Raw genomic sequence first — 21,826 nt, 5'->3', positions numbered from 1 at the left:
GGTCCTGGTTAACAACCTTCTGGGTCCTGTTTAACAACCCTCTGGGTCCTGGTTAACAAACATCTGGGTCCTGGTCAACAACCCTCTGTGTCCTGGTTAACAACCTTCTGGGTCCTGGTCAACAACCTTCTGGGTCCTGGTTAACAACCTTCTGGATCCTGGTTAACAACCCTCTGGGTCCTGGTAAACAACCCTCTGGGTCCTGGTTAACAACCCTCTGGGTCCTGGTCAACAACCCTGATGGGTCCTGTTCAAAGCCCTCTTGGTCCTGGTTAACAACCTTCTGGGTCCTGGTTAACAACCCTCTGGGTCCTGGTCAACAACCCTCTGGGTCCTGGTTGACAACCCTCTGGGTCCTGGTCAACAACCCTCTGGGTCCTGGTTAACAACCCTCTGGGTCCTGTTCAACAACCCTTATGGGTCCTGTTCAATACCCTCTGGGTCCTGGTTAACAACCCTATGTGTCCTGGTGAACAACCCTATGGGTCCTGGACAACAACCCTTATGGGTTCTGTTCAAGGCCCTCTGGGTCCTGGTCAAAACCCTATGGGTCCTGGTCAAAACCCTATGGGTCCTGGTGAAAACCCTCTGGGTCCTGGTCAAAACCCTATGGGTCCTGGTCAAAACCCTATGGGTCCTGGTGAAAACCCTCTGGGTCCTGGTTAACATCCCTCTGGGTCCTGGTCAACAGCCACCTGGGTCCTGGTTATAACCCTCTGGGTCCTGGTTAACAACCCACTGGGTCCTGGTCAACAACCCTCTGGTTCCTGGTTAACAACCGTCTGGGTCCTGGTTATAACCCTCTGGGTCTTGGTTAACAACCCTCTGGGTCCTGGTCAACAACCCTCTGGGTCCTGGTCAACAACCCTCTGGGTCCTGGTCAACAACTTTCTGGGTCCTGGTTAACAACCCTCTGGGTCCTGGTCAACAACCCTCTGGGTCCTGGTCAACAACCCTCTGGGTCCTGGTTAACAACCTTCTGGGTCCTGGTTAACAACCCTCTTTGTCCTGGTCAACAACCATCTGGGTCCTGGTTAACAACCTTCTGGGTCCTGGTTAACAACCCTCTGGGTCCTGGTCAACAACCCTATGGGTCCTGGTCAACAACCATCTGGGTCCTGGTCAACAACCCTCTGGGTCCTGGTTAACAACCCTCTGGGTCCTGGTCAACAACCCTCTGGGTCCTGGTTAACAACCTTCTGGGTCCTGGTTAACAACCATGTAGGTCCTGGTCAACAACCCTCTGGGTCCTGGTTAACAACCCTCTGGGTCCTGGTCAACAACCCTCTGGGTCCTGGTCAACAACCCTCTGGGTCCTGGTCAACAACCCTCTGGGTCCTGGTTAACAACCCTATGGGTCCTGGTTAACAACCCTCTGGGTCCTGGTTAACAACCCTATGGGTCCTGGTCAAAACCCTCTGGGTCCTTGTTAACAACCCTCTGGGTCCTGGTTAACAACCCTCTGGGTCCTGTTCGTGTCAACAACCCTATGGGTCCTGGTTAACAACCCTATGGGTCCTGGTTATAACCCTATGGGACCTTGTGAAAACCCTCTCGGTCCTTGTTATAACCCTATGGGTCCTGGTCAACAACCATATGGGTCCTGGTTAACAACCCTCTGGGTCCTGGTGAAACCCTATGGGTCCTGGTTAACAACCCTCTGGGTCCTGGTGAAACCCTATGGGTCCTGGTTAACAACCCTATGGATCCTGGTTAACAACCCTATGGGTCCTGGTTAACAACCCTCTGGGTCCTGGTTAACAACCCTATGGGTCCTGGTTAACAACCCTATGGGTCCTGGTTAACAACCCTATGGGTCCTGGTTAACAACCCTATGGATCCTGGTTAACAACCCTATGGGTCTGGGTTAACAACCCTCTGGGTCCTGGTTAACAACCCTATGGGTCCTGGTTAACAACCCTATGGGTGGGGTGGACAGGGGGGGTGGGGGGGTTCAGTGTAAAGCAGAAACCTGTTGACTTGTGCTGGGCATGCTTTTGTTCTGCTGTGCCAACGTCTTTGTGTTGTGATTTGATTCGCCACTTGATCACACACCCCAGGTGGCTGTGATGACGTACGTTTTCTGTGTGGTGCCATGCTCTGCTCAGTCAACACCTACTGTTCTATGTCTGCTGACTCATTTAGACCGGAAAGGGCTGTAGGACACACACTCACACGCACGCACGCACACACACACACACACACACACACACACACACACACACACACACACATACACACCGGCCCCAGTGCTGTAGGAGACAGTAGATGTATTAGAAAGGGCTCAGGCTCCACCCAGTGCATCTATGAAATGAGGCCCTGTACTCCCTCCAATTGAGGCCCCGTACCTCCTCCAAATGAGGCCCTGTACCTCCTCCAATTGAGGCCCTGTACCCCGTCCAAATGAGACCCTGTACCCCCTCCAAATGAGACCCTGTACCCCCTCCAAATGAGGCCCTGTACCTCCTCCAATTGAGGCCCTGTACCCCCTCCAAATGAGGCCCTGTACCTCCTCCAAATGAGGCCCTGTACCTCCTCCAATTGAGGCCCTGTACCCCCTCCAAATGAGGCCCCATACCTCCTCCAAATGAGGCCCTGTACCTCCTCCAATTGAGGCCCTGTACCTCCTCCAAATGAGGCCCTGTACCTCTTCCAATTGAGGCCCTGTACCCCGTCCAAATGAGACCCTGTACCCCGTCCAAATGAGACCCTGTACCCCCTCCAAATGAGACCCTGTACCCCCTCCAAATGAGGCCCTGTACCTCCTCCAATTGAGGCCCTGTACCCCCTCCAAATGAGGCCCTGTACCTCCTCCAAATGAGGCCCTGTACCTCCTCCAATTGAGGCCCTGTACCTCCTCCAAATGAGGCCCTGTACCTCCTCCAAATGAGGCCCTTATACCCCTCCAAATGAGGCCCTTATACCCCCTCCAATTGAGGCCCTGTACCTCCTCCAATTGAGGCCCTGTACCTCCTCCAAATGAGGCCCTGTACCTCCTCCAAATGAGGCCCTTATACCCCTCCAAATGAGACCCTGTACCTCCTCCAAATGAGGCCCTGTACCCCCTCCAAATGAGACCCTGTTCCCCTCCAAATGAGGCCCTGTACCCCGTCCAAATGAGACCCTGTACCCCCTCCAAATGAGACCTGTACCCCCTCCAAATGAGGCCCTGTACCCCCTCCAAATGAGGCACTATGCCATCAACAGCAAGATCAACATTTGATTTGAGTGTGTGTGTGTGTGTGTGTGTGTGTGTGTGTGTGTGTGTGTGTGTGTGTGTGTGTGTGTGTGTGTGTGTGTGTGTGTGTAACCCTCTATGTTTTCTCTCCTCAGTCAGGGCTGGTGTACACGGAGGAGGAATGGGAGAGAGAATGGAACGAGCTGCTGAAACTAGCTTCTAGTGAACCACGTACACACAGCAGCAAGAACAACAACAATACTGTAGGGTGAGTATCACACACACACACACACACACACACACACACACACACACACACACACACACACACAACGGAGAGCAGTGAGCACCAAACTAGTTTACTGTTGGATAGCCGAGTTATGAGACTGTCATGGGTCATTGACTACTAGATCAGTTATGATGGTGTCTATAGGTCAATACCAGATCAGTTATGATGGTGTCTATAGGTCAATATCAGATCAGTTATGATGGTGTCTATAGGTCAATATCAGATCAGTTATGATGGTGTCTATAGGTCAATACGAGATCAGTTATGATGGTGTCTGGTTGATGTCTGTATAAAGCCCTGACTATGGTGTCTATAGGTCAATACCAGATCAGTTATGATGGTGTCTATAGGTCAATACCATATCCGTTATGATGTTGTCTATAGGTCAATATCAGATCAGTTATGATGGTGTCTATGGGCCAATCAGATCACACCTGCTAAAGCAGGATGCTAGGCTATGTAAAAGACTATGGACTCTGAGGAGTTGTCATGGGCCATGATTCACACACAGACACACACACACAGACACACACACACAGACACACACACACAGATACACACACTTGACATTTAAATATCAGCCAACATTAGAGGTATATATTTTAAAATGTTTACCCAGTAGATCTAAATGATTTGTGAGTGTCTGACAGGGGTTGTGTCTCGACGCAGGGTGGATAACTCAGAGGACCCTGTGTATGAGAGTCTGGAGGAGTTTCATGTGTTTGTCTTGGCTCACGTGCTGCGTCGACCAATCATAGTGGTGGCTGACACCATGCTACGGGACTCAGGGGGAGAGGGTGAGTACACACACCATGCTACGGGACTCAGGGGGAGAAGGTGAGTACACACGCCATGCTACGGGACTCAGGGGGAGTGGGTGAGTACACACGCCATGCTACGGGACTCAGGGTGAGAGGGGGAGTACACAGGCCATGCTACGGGACTCAGGGGGAAAGGGTGAGTACACAGGCCATGGTACGGGTCTCAGGGGGAGAGGGTGAGTACACACGCCGTGCTACGGGACTCAGGGGGAGAGGGTGAGTACACACGCCATGCTACGAGACTCAGGGGGAGAGGGTGAGTACACAGGCCATGCTACGGGACTCAGGGGGAGAGGGGGAGTACACAGGCCATGCTACGGGACTCAGGGGGAGAGGGTGAGTACACACGCCATGCTACATACTGCAGAGACCCATTGTAGTGGTGGTTAGATGCTATGTACTGCAGAGACCCATTGTAGTGGTGGCTAGATGCTACGTACTGCAGAGACCCATTGTAGTTGTGGCTAGATGCTATGTACTGCAGAGACCCATTGTAGTGGTGGCTAGATGCTACGTACTGTAGAGACCCATTGTAGTGGTGGCTAGATGCTATGTACTGCAGAGACCCATTGTAGTGGTGTCTAGATGCTATGTACTGCAGAGACCCATTGTAGTGGTGGCTAGATGCTATGTACTGCAGAGACCCATTGTAGTGGTGGCTAGATGCTACATACTGCAGAGACCCATTGTAGTGGTGTCTAGATGCTATGTACTGCAGAGACCCATTGTAGTGGTGGCTAGATGCTACGTACTGCAGAGACCCATTGTAGTGGTGGCTAGATGCTACATACTGCAGAGACCCATTGTAGTGGTGGCTAGATGCTACATACTGCAGAGACCCATTGTAGTGGTGTCTAGATGCTACGTACTGCAGAGACCCATTGTAGTGGTGGCTAGATGCTATGTACTGTAGAGACCCATTGTAGTGGTGGCTAGATGCTACGTACTGCAGAGACCCATTGTAGTGGTGGCTAGATGCTACGTACTGCAGAGACCCATTATAGTGGTGTCTAGATGCTACATACTGTAGAGACCCATTATAGTGGTGTCTAGATGCTACATACTGCAGAGATCCATTGTAGTGGTGGCTAGATGCTATGTACTGCAGAGACCCATTGTAGTGGTGGCTAGATGCTACTTACTGTAGAGACCCATTGTAGTGGTGGCTAGATGCTACATACTGCAGAGACCCATTGTAGTGGTGGCTAGATGCTACGTACTGCAGAGACCCATTGTAGTGGTGGCTAGATGCTACATACTGCAGAGACCCATTATAGTGGTGTCTAGATGCTATGTACTGCAGAGACCCATTGTAGTGGTGGCTAGATGCTACGTACTGTAGAGACCCATTGTAGTGGTGGCTAGATGCTATGTACTGTAGAGACCCATTGTAGTGGTGGCTAGATGCTACGTACTGTAGAGACCCATTGTAGTTGTGGCTAGATGCTATGTACTGTAGAGACCCATTGTAGTGGTGGCTAGATGCTATGTACTGTAGAGACCCATTGTAGTGGTGGCTAGATGCTATGTACTGTAGAGACCCATTGTAGTGGTGGCTAGATGCTATGTACTGTAGAGACCCATTGTAGTGGTGGCTAGATGCTATGTACTGCAGAGACCCATTGTAGTGGTGGCTAGATGCTATGTACTGTAGAGACCCATTGTAGTGGTGGCTAGATGCTATGTACTGTAGAGACCCATTGTAGTGGTGGCTAGATGCTATGTACTGCAGAGACCCATTGTAGTGGTGGCTAGATGCTACGTACTGCAGAGACCAATTGTAGTGGTGGTTAGATGCTATGTACTGTAGAGACCCATTGTAGTTGTGGCTAGATGCTATGTACTGTAGAGACCCATTGTAGTTGTGGCTAGATGCTATGTACTGCAGAGACCCATTGTAGTGGTGGCTAGATGCTACATACTGCAGAGACCCATTGTAGTGGTGGCTAGATGCTACGTACTGCAGAGACCCATTGTAGTGGTGGCTAGATGCTTCGTACTGCAGAGACCCATTGTAGTGGTGGCTAGATGCTACGTACTGCAGAGACCCATTGTAGTGGTGGCTAGATGCTTCGTACTGCAGAGACCCATTGTAGTGGTGGCTAGATACTACATACTGCAGAGACCCATTGTAGTGGTGGCTAGATGCTACGTACTGCAGAGACCCATTGTAGTTGTGGCTAGATGCTTCGTACTGCAGAGACCCATTGTAGTGGTGGCTAGATGCTTCGTACTGCAGAGACCCATTGTAGTTGTGGCTAGATGCTTCGTACTGCAGAGACCCATTGTAGTTGTGGCTAGATGCTAGGTGCTCAGACACCCATTGTAGTGGTGGCTAGATGCTAGGTGCTTAGACACCCATTGTAGTGGTGGCTAGATGCTAGGTGCTCAGAGACCCATTGTAGTGGTGGCTAGATGCTTCGTACTGCAGAGACCCATTGTAGTGGTGGTTAGATGCTAGGTGCTCAGACACCCATTGTAGTGGTGGCTAGATGCTAGGTGCTTAGACACCCATTGTAGTGGTGGCTAGATGCTAGGTGCTCAGAGACCCATTGTAGTGGTGGCTAGATGCTTCGTACTGCAGAGACCCATTGTAGTGGTGGCTAGATGCTTCGTACTGCAGAGACCCATTGTAGTTGTGGCTAGATGCTTCGTACTGCAGAGACCCATTGTAGTGGTGGCTAGATGCTAGGTGCTCAGACACCCATTGTAGTGGTGGCTAGATGCTAGGTACTCAGACACCCATTGTAGTGGTGGCTAGATGCTAGGTGCTCAGACACCCATTGTAGTGGTGGCTAGATGCTAGTTGCTCAGAGACCCATTGTAGTGGTGGCTAGATGCTAGGTGCTCAGACACCCATTGTAGTGGTGGTTAGATGCTAGTTGCTCAGAGACCCATTGTAGTGGTGGCTAGATGCTAGGTGCTCAGACACCCATTGTAGTGGTGGTTAGATGCTAGTTGCTCAGAGACCCATTGTAGTGGTGGCTAGATGCTAGGTGCTCAGACACCCATTGTAGTGGTGGCTAGATGCTAGTTGCTCAGAGACCCATTGTAGTGGTGGCTAGATGCTAGGTGCTCAGACACCCATTGTAGTGGTGGTTAGATGCTAGGTGCTCAGAGACTCAGGAATATGCTCGAATCCCAGAGCAGGAGAAGGTGAAAAATCTGCTGATGTGCCCTTGAGCAAGGCACTTAACCCTAATTGCCTGAGGGTCACCGTTACCAATGGCAGTCCCTGGCCATGACCCCACTCTTCCAGGTGGTCTCAGGGGGAGTTGGAATAAGCAACAATTTAAAAAAAAATAATAATCAAATTCACACGTATTAATACACACTTGTACGATGTTTGAAATAGTACAAACATAGATATCCACCAAAATGATTATGAATTATTCTGAATTATTCTGAATTATTCTGAATTATTATAAATTATTCTGAATTATTCTGAATTATTCTGAATTATTCTGAATTATTATAAATTATTCTGAATTATTCTGAATTATTATGAATTATTATTAAATATTCTGAATTATTATAAATTACTATGAATTATTATGAATTATTATAAATTATTCTGAATTATTATTAATTATTCTGAATATTATAAATTATTCTGGATTATTATTAATTATTCTGAATATTATAAATTATTCTGAATTATTATTATTATTATTATTAATTATTCTGAATATTATAAATTATTCTGAATTATTATTATTATTATTATTAATTATTCTGAATTATTATAAATTATTATGAATGATTATTATTATTACATATTCACACCAGAGACGTACCTGCTCACAAAACCCAAAGAAGAAGAACGGTCCGACTCAAGAGTCACGTTTCTAGAGAGTTCGAGAGGACATTTTAGGTTTCTGCATTATGATGCGTTTATATGACATGACATTGCATGGCAGCCATGTTAGCTCCCCATGGGCAACATGGACCGATAGCGGTTCACATCATTCTAAGGAATTTTTAACAACGCTATGTACAAGATTTCAAATTCTTGTCGTAAATGGATATACGGAATGCTCAAAGGCACTAACATGGCGTCCAAAAGCTCTGGCCCAACTCTTTAGACATATGACTCTGGTAAGACTCATTTGCATAAATCGAACTACTCTCATTCCTAGATGGGGCAAACGGAGAACTTTCAGACTGGGCCTTTCATCTCAACCTCTAACTGCCTGACCTCTTCTCCCCTCCCCCAGCATTTGCCCCCATCCCGTTTGGAGGGCTGTACCTGCCCCTGGAGGTGCCTCCTAACCTGTGCCACTGCTCCCCCCTGGTCCTAGCTTACGACCAGGCACACTTCTCTGCCCTGGTGTCCATGGAGCAGAAGGACCAGCACCAAGAACAAGGTAAGACAGACGACTGGAAGTTGACTGAGGATGTCCTAATATGTATACCGTAACTCATAATGTGACTGGGAATGTTCTAATATGTATACCATAACCCCTAAGGAGACTGAGGATGTCCTAATATGTATACCGTAACTCCTAAGGGGACTGAGGATGTCCTAATATGTATACTGTAACTCCTAAGGGGACTGAGGATGTCCTAATATGTATACCGTAACTCCTAATGTGACTGAGGATGTCCTAATATGTATACCGTAACTCCTAATGTGACTGAGGATGTCCTAATATGTATACCATAACTCGTAAGGGGACTGAGGATGTCCTAATATGTATTCCGTAACTCCTAAGGGGACTGAGGATGTCCTAATATGTATACCGTAACTCGTAAGGGGACTGAGGATGTTCTAATATGTATACCGTAGCTCCTAAGTTGACTGAGGATGTCCTAATATGTATACCGTAACTCCTAATGTGACTGAGGATGTCCTAAAACGTATACCATGGCTCCATAAGGTGACTGAGGATGTCCTAATATGTGTACCGTAACTCTTAAATTGACTGAGGATGTCCTAATATGTATACCGTAACACCTAATGTGCCTGAGGATGTACTAAAACGTATACTATGGTTCCATAAGGTGACTGAGGATGTCCTAAATAGTGTACCGGGACTGCTTAGGTAACTGAGGAAGTCCGGAAATGTATCCCGTTTACACCAAGGTGTCTGAAGATGTCTTAAAGTGGATTCCTACCAGTGGAGGCTGGTGAGAGGAGCTATAGGAGGACGGGCTCATTGTAATGGCTGGAATGGAATCAATAGAACGCTATCAAACACATCAAACACATGGAAACCACATGTTTGACTCCGTTCCTTTTTATTCCATTCCAGCCATTACAATGAGCCCGTCCTCCTATAGCTCCTCCCACCAGCCTCCACTGATTCCTACTGCTCAAACCTAATCTCCATGTTATGTAGATGAAGCAGGTAGACAGACATACAGTCTGTTATGTAGAGGAAGCAGGTAGACAGACATACAGTCTGTTATCTAGAGGAAGCAGGTAGACAGACATGCAGTCTGTTATCTAGAGGAAGCAGGTAGACAGACATACAGTCTGTAATCTAGAGGAAGCAGGTAGACAGACATACAGTCTGTTATCTAGAGGAAGCAGGTAGACAGACATACAGTCTGTTATCTAGAGGAAGCAGGTAGACAGACAGACAGTCTGTTATCTAGAGGAAGCAGGTAGACAGACAGACAGTCTGTTATGTAGATGAAGCAGGTAGCTACAGGGCTGGCTACACTAGAGAGACCCTTTGTGTTAGTCTGCCCTCTGTGGGCCTTTTTTCATCCTGACTGGCTCCTTTCACCCTCCGTCCCTACCTCCCCTCCTTTCACCCTCCCTCCCTACCTCCCCTCCTTTCACCCTCCCTACCTCCCCTCCTTTCACCCTCCCTCCCTACCTCCCCTCCTTTCACCCTCCCTCCCTCCCTCCCTCCCCTCCTTTCACCCTCCCTCCCTACCTCCCCTCCTTTCACCCTCCCTCCCTCCCTCCCCTCCTTTCACCCTCCCTCCCTACTTCCCCTCCTTTCCTCGTCCCTTCCCTTCCTTCATCTCTCCCTCCTTCTCTTCCCTGGGAAGGCATAGGGCTGCATGGACAGACAGCTCACACTAGATAGCCTGGAACACGGCCCAGTTTGGCCTTCCCTTCCTGCTTATGGAGAAGGGTGGGGGGAGAGAGAGAGATAGAGGGAGAGGGAGAGAGACTAGAGAGAGAGAGAGACTAGAGAGAGAGAGAGAGAGACTAGAGAGAGAGGGAGAGAGACTAGAGAGAGAGAGAAAGAGAGAGATACTAGAGAAAGAGAGACTAGAGAGAGAGAGAGCGAGACTAGGGAGAGAGAGAGAGAGAGAGAGACTAGAGAGAGAGAGAGAGAGCGAGACTTGGGAGAGAGAGAGAGAGAGCGAGACTAGGGAGAGAGAGAGAGATAGAGACTAGAGAGACCAGAGAGAGAGCGAGACTAGGGAGAGAGAGAGAGACTAGAGAGAGAGAGAGAGACTAGAGATAGGGAGACTAGAGAGAGAGAGAGAGACAGAGACTCCTTTTTTCTCTCTCCCTTATAATAACAATCTGACTCTTTGTCCTTCCCATCATTGCTGGTTTTCTATGCTTGTTTTATTGCTGTGGTTTAGCAAATATGACTAAAGCCAGTCTATGTAAACAGCTGCAGTTATTTTAAACTATTTTTAGATTTACATATTATTTTAACATTTCCTGCTTTACACTAAGTTGGCCCAATCAACATTTCCCCTGCCTTCCACTGAAATGAACGAGGCCATTTTATCTTAAAGCCTCTATTTCCTTCAACACTGTTGCTGACTAATGACTGCTAGCTTAACGGATGGAATGAAGTGTGAAACGTACCAAAAACGTGAACATACATGTATCATCATTAACGACAGTATTAGTAATTCGTCTTCTCGGTTGAATCCCTTATCTGTGCCATTGTGTTTTGGTAGTGGGGCGTAATACACATAATCGCCACCAGAGGGCAGCGCTGACTAAATGAAAGAAGCCATTGTGCTTTGGTAGTGGGGCGTAATACACATAATCGCCACCAGAGGGCAGCGCTGACTAAATGAAAGAAGCCATTGTGCTTTGGTAGTGGGGCGTAATACACATAATCGCCACCAGATGGCAGCGCTGACTAAATGAAAGGAGCCATATGTGCAGCTGGTGAGGGAGGGACTTACAGCGCTGTCCAGTAATGCTCTTTTCTTTTTGTTCCAGTCCAACACTAACACACCTGATTCAACCAATCAGCTCATCATCAAACCCTCATTTAGTTGAATCCCGTGTGCTACTGTTGTGATGGAACAAACATGTTCTGTCCCGTGGGGCCCCCACCAGGGACTCCCGTCCGAATATCGCTGCTATTTTTAATTTAAACTTTGTTTGAACTAACAAAATCAATTTGATTCATTTATTTTTAACTAGGCAAGTTAGTTAAGACCAAATTCTTATTTAATTTACAATGACGGCCTACCCTTGCTATTTAGTTGCTGTTGGACCCTGTCGATGTGTTCTGAGATGAGTTCGTGACGTTTCTTTTAGACAAAGGGTTGACAAAGGCAGCCAGCTATGGAATCACACAACCGTACTGCCTTACAGGTGGTCTAAAGGCTTGTTCTGACTGCTGCTGCGTTTGATAACCACCATTTTGTGTCAAACTACTGTATTCATACTGTATCCGTGGGTCTACTATCTCTCTCGTAGAAATATAGGGTCTCTATCTCTTTTCGACCACCATTTTGTGTCAAACTACTGTATTCATACTGTATCCATGGGTCTATTATCTCTCTCGTAGAAATATAGGGTCTCTATCTCTTTTTCGACCACCATTTTGTGTCAAACTGCTGGTTTCATAAGCTATCTGGATACCTGTTGTCTCTATTCTCCCATTTAGCACAATCAAATGGGAAGATCTGTGTTGTTCAGTGTTCCTTGATAGCTGTAGTGCTTGTGACCTTCGTGTCCCAGACAGGTTTCTACCAGTCTCTGTTTACTATAGAGAGGAACACAGCACACCACCACACGTTGAGGCTAGCTAGACCAGACACACTGACGGTTCATGGTTGAGTCCCAGACGACACCCTAAACCCTTGCACAGTGCACTACTTTTGACCAGAGCGCGTAGTCCCAAATAGAACCCCCGTTCTCTTTGTAGCGCACTACCGTGGTCAAAAGTAGTGCACTATATAAGGGCGTAGGGTGCCATTTGGGACACAGACCCAATGCTTCCCTGTTTGTATCTGGTTGTTCTGTTCTCGTTTGGAACTCTGATAAACATTCTAGAACACTGTTCCAGAACTACTACTGGCTTCATTGTGATGTCATGCCATGTTCCAGTCAGAAGCTCCTCTGCCTACAGTATCTACAAATACACAAGGTGCAATTTCAATCAATTAGCCCATGTGTCAGATAACATTTCTACATTACCAGGTGAGGTAATTGGTCATCAAATGATGTGCCCAGGGGCCTTGACCTCCAGGGGACCCCCATTGATTTTTAGGGTGGCAGGTAGCCGAGTGGTTAGAGTGTTGGGCCAGTAACCAGCAGGTAGCCTAGTGGTTAGAGTGTTGGGCCAGTAACCAGCAGGTAGCCTAGTGGTTAGAGTGTTGGACTAGTAACCAGCAGGTAGCCTAGTGGTTAGAGCGTTGGGCCAGTAACCGAAAGGTTGCTCGATCGAATCTCTTAGCTGACAAGGTAAAAATCTGTCGTTCTGCCCCTGAACAAGGCAGTTAACCCACTGGGGGGGTGCTAAAGTGTTTTGCACGTGAGGTGGGTAGGCCCCGCCACTAAATCTTGCTTAGGAACCCCCGAAAGGCTAGAGGAGCTTCTGGTTGTACTCTGTGCAAATTGTTGTCAGGAGCAGGGAGGGAGTTATTCAGGGAGAAGATGAGGGAGGGAGGGTTCAGGGTTCATTAAGTGAGTGGGAGGGAGGTTTTTCGGGGGAAGGGTTGAGGAAGGGGCCGATGGGTTGTTCTAGGACAGACGCTGAGGTTCTTGTCAACAGCAGAGCTGTAAACACTTTTCCAGTTCCCTGAATGAGACGGGGGGGGGGGGGGGGGGGTTGGGGGGGGCTCATGTCTGAACAGAAAGAGGAACAGGGGCAGGACAGCACGTTCAGTAATCTGTACTCTGGGCGCATCCCAAGTGGCACCTTAATCCTTATAGTGCTAGTCCCTATAAAGGGCTCATTTTGGAAGTAGTGCACTATATAGGGCTCATGTTGAAAGTAGTGCACTATGTAGGGCTCATGTTGAAAGTAGTGCTCTATATAGGGCTCATGTTGAAAGTAGTGCACTATATAGGGCTCATGTTGAAAGTAGTGCACTATATAGGGCTCATGTTGAAAGTAGGGCTCATGTTGAAAGTAGTGCTCTATGTAGGGCTCATGTTGAAAGTAGTGCACTATGTAGGGCTCATGTTGAAAGTAGTGCACTATATAGGGCTAAATAGGGCTCATGTTGAAAGTAGTGCTCTATATAGGGCTCATGTTGAAAGTTGTGCACTATATAGGGCTCATGTTGAAAGTAGTGCTCTATATAGGGCTCATGTTGAAAGTAGTGCACTATAGAGGGCTCATGTTGAAAGTAGTGCTCTATGTAGGGGTCATGTTGAAAGTAGTGCACTATGTAGGGCTCATGTTGAAAGTAGTGCTCTATATAGGGCTCATGTTGAAAGTAGTGCACTATATAGGGCTCATGTTGAAAGTAGTGCACTATATAGGGCTCATGTTGAAAGTAGGGCTCATGTTGAAAGTAGTGCTCTATGTAGGGCTCATGTTGAAAGTAGTGCTCTATATAGGGCTCATGTTGAAAGTAGTGCACTATGTAGGGCTCATGTTGAAAGTAGTGCACTATATAGGGCTAAATAGGGCTCATGTTGAAAGTTGTGCACTATATAGGGCTCATGTTGAAAGTAGTGCTCTATATAGGGCTCATGTTGAAAGTAGTGCACTATAGAGGGCTCATGTTGAAAGTAGTGCTCTATGTAGGGGTCATGTTGAAAGTAGTGCTCTTATGTAAGGCTCATGTTGAAAGCAGTGCACTATATAGGGCTCATGTTGAAAGTAGTGCTCTATGTAGGGGTCATGTTGAAAGTAGTGCTCTATAGAGGGAATAGAGTTCCATTTGGTCCTCTATCTACTCTGTACAGTTAACAGCTGTTGTTGCGTGTTGGGGGCCTAATACTGATCATAGTGATACCATCCATACCAGCTGTGAACCCTGTGTGAACCACGTCTTTACACTGATATGCATAGAGAGCAACAGGTGTGCATGTGCACGTGCACGCACTCTCACTGACTCTGACTGAACTAGTTTAACCCTCACCTTTCATGGAGGGTGTTATGGGAGAGATTGGTATGAGAGGGGAGACAGAGAGGGAGAGAGAGAGAGAGAGACAGAGAGGGAGAGAGAAAGAGAGAGACAGATAGGGAGAGAGAGAGAGAGAGAGACAGAGAGGGAGAGAGAAAGAGAGAGACAGAGAGGGAGAGAGACAGAGGGAAAGAGAGAGACAGAGAGAGAGAGCGAGACAGAGAGAGAGACAGAGAGGGAGAGAGAAAGAGAGAGACAGAGAGGGAGAGAGAAAGAGAGAGACAGATAGGGAGAGAGACAGAGAGACAGAGAGGGAGAGAGAAAGAGAGAGACGGAGAGGGAGAGAGAGAGAGAGACAGAGGGAAAGCGAGAGACAGAGAGAGACAGAGAGACAGAGAGGGAGAAAGAACGAGAGCGGGAGAGAGGGAGAGAGACAGGGAGAGAGAGAGAGAGAGAGAGAGAGGGAAAGAGAGAGACAGAGAGACAGAGAGGGAGAAAGAAAGAGAGCGGGAGAGAGGGAGAGAGAGAGAGAGAGAGAGAGAGAGAGGGAGAGAGAGAGAGAGAGAGAGAGAGGGGAAAGAGAGAGAGAGAGAAGGAGGAGGGAGAAGGAAGACAGAAAGAGAGGTAGGGTATGAGAAGGAAGACAGAAAGAGAGGTAGGGTATGAGAAGGAAGACAGAAAGAGAGGCAGGGTATGAGAAGGAAGACAGACAGAGAGGTGGGGTATGAGAAGGAAGACAGAGAGAGAGGTAGGGTATGAGAAGGAAGACAGAAAGAGAGGCAGGGTATGAGAAGGAAGACAGAAAGAGAGGTAGGGTATGAGAAGGAAGACAGAGAGAGAGAGGTAGGGTATGAGAAGGAATACAGAAAGAGAGGTAGGGTATGAGAAGGAAGACAGAAAGAGAGGTAGGGTATGAGAAGGAAGACAGAAAGAGAGGTAGGGTATGAGAAGGAATACAGAAAGAGAGGTAGGGTATGAGAAGGAAGACAGAAAGAGAGGTAGGGTATGAGAAGGAAGACAGAAAGAGAGGTAGGGTATGAGAAAGAGAGAGACAGAGAGGGAGAGAGACAGAGAGAGACAGAGAGGGAAAGAGACAGAGGGAAAGAGAGAGACAGAGAGAGAGAGCGAGACAGAGAGGGAGAAAGAAAGAGAGAGACAGAGAGAGAGACAGAGAGGGAGAGAGAAAGAGAGAGACAGAGAGGGAGAGAGAGAGAGACAGAGGGAAAGAGAGAGACAGAGAGAGAGAGACAGAGAGGGAGAGAGAAAGAGAGAGACAGATAGGGAGAGAGAGAGAGAGACAGAGAGGGAGAGAGAAAGAGAGAGACGGAGAGGGAGAGAGAGAGAGAGACAGAGGGAAAGCGAGAGACAGAGAGAGACAGAGAGGGAGAAAGAACGAGAGCGGGAGAGAGGGAGAGAGACAGGGAGAGAGAGAGAGAGAGAGAGAGAGAGAGGGAAAGAGAGAGACAGAGAGACAGAGAGGGAGAAAGAAAGAGAGCGGGAGAGAGGGAGAGCGAGGGAGAGAGAGAGAGAGAGAGAGAGAGAGAGAGGGAGGAGGGAGAAGGAAGACAGAAAGAGAGGTAGGGCATGAGAAGGAAGACAGAAAGAGAGGTAGGGTATGAGAAGGAAGACAGACAGAGAGGTGGGGTATGAGAAGGAAGACAGAGAGAGAGGTAGGGTATGAGAAGGAAGACAGAAAGAGAGGTAGGGTATGAGAAGGAAGACAGAGAGAGAGAGGTAGGGTATGAGAAGGAATACAGAAAGAGAGGTAGGGTATGAGAAGGAAGACAGAAAGAGAGGTAGGGTATGAGAAGGAAGACAGAAAGAGAGGTAGGGTATGAGAAGGAATACAGAAAGAGAGGTAGGGTATGAGAAGGAAGACAGAAAGAGAGGTAGGGTATGAGAAGGAAGACAGAAAGAGAGGTAGGGTATGAGAAGGAAGACAGACAGAAAGGTAGGGTATGAGAAGGAAGACAGACAGAGAGGTAGGGTATGAGAAGGAAGACAGACAGAGAGGTGAGGTATGAGAAGGAAGACAGAGAGAGAGAGGTAGGGTATGAGAAGGAAGACAGAAAGAGAGGTAGGGTATGAGAAGGAAGACAGACAGAAAGGTAGGGTATGAGAAGGAAGACAGACAGAGAGGTAGGGTATGAGAAGGAAGACAGACAGAGAGGTAGGGTATGAGAAGGAAGACAGAGAGAGAGGTAGGGTATGAGAAGGAAGACAGAAAGAGAGGTAGGGTATGAGAAGGAAGACAGAAAGAGAGGTAGGGTATGAGAAGGAAGACAGACAGAGAGGTAGGGTATGAGAAGGAAGACAGACAGAGAGGTAGGGTATGAGAAGGAAGACAGAAAGAGAGGTAGGGTATGAGAAGGAAGACAGAGAGAGAGGTAGGGTATGAGAAGGAAGACATAGAGAGAGGTAGGGTATTTTTAAGGAAGACAGAAAGAGAGGTAGGGTATGAGAAGGAAGACAGACAGAGAGGTAGGGTATGAGAAGGAAGACAGACAGAGAGGTAGGGTATGAGAAGGAAGACAGACAGAGAGGTAGGGTATGAGAAGGAAGACAGAAAGAGAGGTAGGGTATGAGAAGGAAGACAGACAGAGAGGTAGGGTATGAGAAGGAAGACATAGAGAGAGGTAGGGTATTTTTAAGGAAGACAGAAAGAGAGGTAGGGTATGAGAGGTTGTAACTATCTGAGTCACATTGCAGGCAGGTTGTTATTGACATGGTAAACAGGTGCACACAGCCAGGAATACAGCCTGTTTTGGACCTGGGTTCAAATACTATTCAACATCTTTCAGATACTTTGAAGTGTTTGCTTGGAGTGCCGATGGGTGGGGTTTGTACTTTTGCCATAACGACACAGGGTTTAGTGCAACAGGCAAGCTCAATCCAGCATTAAAAAAAAATCAGTATTTGAAATTATTAACAATGTTTAAATCCAGGCGTGCTGCCTGCCTGCGTTGCGTGCCGGGCTGGCTGCCTGCGTGACTGGTTGACCTGAGAGGTGAGGTTAGGCCGTAACTCTGTCAGAGGGTTATTATGACTAGACTTGTTCAGACGGGTGTACAGTGTATCACTCCAGACTAGAGAGGAGAGTTGAGTTGATGATACACGTGTTGTTGAGACTCATGTACCAAAAGGGAAACAATGACCTTGTGTGACATGTGGTCGTCGGCCATTTTGACAGTACAGTACAGTTGAGTTTTTATGGGACACATTTCTCCATCATAGAAGACGATGGCAAGGCTATTTGTGGCTCTCTTCAAAAGAAGAGAGAACATCTTGGCTGATTTGTTTTACAGTATAAAGGTATTGACATTTCAGTCATTATGGCTTCCGTCAGTCAGTACACCACATGTAGGTTTTTGACAGATCAAACACGTCATTTAGTCTTCATTACCCAGGGGTGTATTTAGTCTTAATTACCCAGGGGTGTATTTAGTCCTCATTACCCAGGGGTATATTTAGTCTTCATTACCCAGGGGTATATTTAGTCTTAATTACCCGGGGGTGTACTTAGTCTTCATTTCCCAGGCGTATATTTAGTCTTCATTACCCAGGGGTGTATTTAGTCTTCATTACCCAGGGGTGTATTTAGTCTTCATTACCCAGGGGTGTATATAGTCTTCATTACCCAGGGGTGTATATAGTCTTCATTACCCAGGGGTATATTTAGTCTTCATTACCCAGGGGTGTATATAGTCTTCATTACCCAGGGGTGTATTTAGTCTTAATTACCCAGGGTATATTTAGTCTTAATTACCCAGGGGTGTATATAGTCTTCATTACCCAGAGGTGTATATAGTCTTCATTACCCAGGGGTGTATATAGTCTTCATTACCCAGGGGTATATTTAGTCTTCATTACCCAGGGGTGTATGTAGTCTTCATTACCCAGGGGTGTATTTAGTCTTCATTACCCAGGGGTATATTTAGTCTTCATTACCCTGGGGTGTATATAGTCTTCATTACCCAGGGGTATATTTAGTCTTCATTACCCAGGGGTGTATTTAGTCTTAATTACCCAGGGGTATATTTAGTCTTCATTACCCAGGGGTATATTTAGTCTTCATTACCCAGGGGTGTATTTAGTCTTAATTACCCAGGGGTATATTTAGTCTTAATTACCCAGGGGTATATTTAGTCTTCATTACCCAGGGGTGTATACAGTCTTCATTACCCAGGGGTGTATTTAGTCTTCATTACCCAGGGGTATATTTAGTCTTCATTACCCTGGGGTGTATATAGTCTTCATTACCCAGGGGTATATTTAGTCTTCATTACCCAGGGGTGTATATAGTCTTCATTACCCAGGGGTATATTTAGTCTTCATTACCCAGGGGTGTATATAGTCTTCATTACCCAGGGGTGTATATAGTCTTCATTACCCAGGGGTATATTTAGTCTTCATTACCCTGGGGTGTATATAGTCTTCATTACCCAGGGGTATATTTAGTCTTCATTACCCAGGGGTGTATATAGTCTTCATTACCCAAGGGTGTATTTAGTCTTCATTACCCAGGGGTATATTTAGTCTTCATTACCCAGGGGTGTATATAGTCTTCATTACCCAAGGGTGTATTTAGTCACAGTAGCTGTCATTTTCATGTGGTGTATTCTGTCTTTTCGGTCAGTCTTGTGATAGATTACATAAATTCCTTGAAAGATACCCAAAGTTCTGGTAGTTTACTGGTCCATGTTGAAAGTTTCCAGTTATTTTCCCACCCTTTGCAACGCTAATTATGTCTTACAGGACATTGTCTCAATGCAGAGAGATGTAATTTATCTGATAGTACATTGTCTCAATGCAGAGAGATGTATTATATCTGATAGTACATTGTCTCAATGCAGGGAGATGTAATTTATCTGATAGTACATTGTCTCAATGCAGGGAGATGTAATTTATCTGACAGTACATTGTCTCAATCAGTCTGTGGTGTAAAGTCATTCATCGTGTCTCAGGCTTGAGGCTGATCAAACTGTGCGACGAACTTTCTGTGAAAGGAAAGACAGAACGGCGTCACACTGCAACACACACACACACACACACACACACACACACACACACACACACACACACGCAAACACACACAAACACACAGAAAGACAGAACAGTCTCACTGAAGACCTGTGGGAGAAACCCTCAAGACCACAGCACAACACAGCTGTACTTGATCAGAGTTACGCACACACTACTTACGTAAACACTCCCACACACACACACACAGGATACTGCATTCCTCTCCACATTCTGAGAGTTAACAGCTAAATCTTTTTTTGGCAAAAGCCCTGAACGTCAGAAGCTCGCTGACTGTCTGACAGACACTTTTACAGTACAGCCTGTCCTCTGTCTCAACAACCTTTGGAAAGAAAATGGTGATAAATAAAATAACAAGTGTACGTTATAATACAAAATTCTTGCAACCAATAGAGTGTTATTTACATGGGTGATTCAGGCTCTCCTCAGCTCTGCTGATTTTGCTGCGAAGAGTCTGAATCATTCGATTTCTTTGTTTTAATACTGCCCATATGTAGCTGGTTTCTGGTCGCAGGTTCAGGAATGGCTGAAGATTTGTAACATTTACCCGGAGCTAACTCTGCGGACGGCACTCCTGGGTGATCTGAAACGTCATAGTCAATCCATCTATAATGCTTTTAGTAAAAAAATATGTTTTTTTAGGGCCTCCCGGGTGGCGCAGTGGTTAAGGGCGCTGTATACTGCAGCGCCAGCTGTGCCACCAGAGACTCTGGGTTCGCGCCCAGGCTCTGTCGTAACCGGCCACAACCGGGAGGTCCGTGGGGCGACGCACAATTGGCCTAGCATCGTCCGGGTTAGGGAGGGGTTGGCCGGTAGGGATATCCTTGACTCATCGCGCACCAGCGACCCCTGTGGCGGGCCGGGCGCCAGTTGCACGGTGTTTCCTCTGACACATTGGTGCGGCTGGCTTCCGGGTTGGATGCGCAGTGCGGCTTGGTTGGGAGGGGTTGTGTATCGGAGGACGCATGTGTATCTGAGGACGCATGACTTTCAACCTTCGTCTCTCCTGAGCCCGTACGGGAGTTGTAGCGATGACTACTAAAAAACATTTGGGGTGAAAAAGGGGTAAAAAAATATATATATAAATGTTTTTCTATTTACAATCTCTAGAAACAATGAGAATAGAAAGGTTCAGAAAATTTGTGAAGCATCACAGCACAGTTGAAAAAATTATATGGCAAATAGAAATCCAATATGTACGGTGGAGCTGAAGGATGGGACTGGATGGTGTGAAGAGATATGGAGCTGAAGGATGGGACTGGATGGTGTGAAGAGATATGGAGCTGAAGGATGGGACTGGATGGTGTGAAGAGATATGGAGCTGAAGGATGGGACTGGATGGTGTTAAGAGACATGGAGCTGAAGGATGGGACTGGATGGTGTTAAGAGACATGGAGCTGAAGGATGGGACTGGATGGTGTTAAGAGACATGGAGCTGAAGGATGGGACTGGATGGTGTTAAGAGACATGGAGCTGAAGGATGGGACTGGATGGTGTTAAGAGACATGGAGCTGAAGGATGGGACTGGATGGTGTTACGAGACATGGAGCTGAAGGATGGGACTGGATGGTGTTAAGAGATATGGAGCTGAAGGATGGGACTGGATGGTGTTAAGAGACATGGAGCTGAAGGATGGGACTGGATGGTGTTAAGAGACATGGAGCTGAAGGGTGGGACTGGATGGTGTTAAGAGATAGATGGGAGGGGTTGAATGGAGCTGAAGGGTGGGACTGGATGGTGTTGAGAGATATGGAGCTGAAGGATGGGACTGGATGGTGTTAAGAGACATGGAGCTGAAGGATGGGACTGGATGGTGTTAAGAGACATGGAGCTGAAGGATGGGACTGGATGGTGTTAAGAGATATGGAGCTGAAGTGTGGGACTGGATGATGTTGAGAGATAGATGGGAGGGGTTGAATGGAGCTGAAGGGTGGGACTGGATGGTGTTGAGAGATAGATGGGAGGGGTTGAATGGAGCTGAAGGGTGGGACTGGATGGTGTTAAGAGAAAGATGGGAGGGGTTGAGGGGAGCTGAAGGATGGGACTGGATGGTGTTGAGAGATAGATGAGAGGGGCTGAATGGAGCTGAAGGGTGGGACTGGATGGTGTAAAATAGATTTTGTCCATAAAATGTATATAGTATGAATAAGCTGGACATACAGGCCTGTTATTTACTCCAGTTCGGGGAGGGGTGGTAGGTTTGGAGGGGAATAACGGAAATATATATACAAAAATATGTATTTTTTTTCACGT

The 21,826-nt window shown here is 47.1% G+C and overlaps 1 protein-coding gene across 2 annotated transcripts in view; it reads left to right on the top strand.

The window, feature by feature from the left end:
- The window catches only part of otud7a (OTU deubiquitinase 7A), a 126,016-nt gene that overhangs the window by 85,391 nt on the left and 18,799 nt on the right, over positions 1–21,826 (top strand). For both annotated transcript variants that reach the window (XM_036963346.1, XM_036963345.1), the window contains exons 8-10: positions 3,334–3,446; positions 4,137–4,264; positions 8,506–8,655. In XM_036963346.1, the coding sequence (XP_036819241.1) occupies positions 3,334–3,446; positions 4,137–4,264; positions 8,506–8,655 (391 nt within the window). The remainder of the gene's footprint in view (positions 1–3,333; positions 3,447–4,136; positions 4,265–8,505; positions 8,656–21,826) is intronic.

Source organism: Oncorhynchus mykiss, chromosome 26, assembly GCF_013265735.2.
Source record: "Oncorhynchus mykiss isolate Arlee chromosome 26, USDA_OmykA_1.1, whole genome shotgun sequence".
Classification (NCBI taxonomy): Eukaryota; Metazoa; Chordata; class Actinopteri; order Salmoniformes; family Salmonidae; genus Oncorhynchus; species Oncorhynchus mykiss.
The sequence above is the reverse complement of the archived record's forward strand: the minus strand, read 5'-3'. Positions and strand labels throughout refer to the sequence as shown.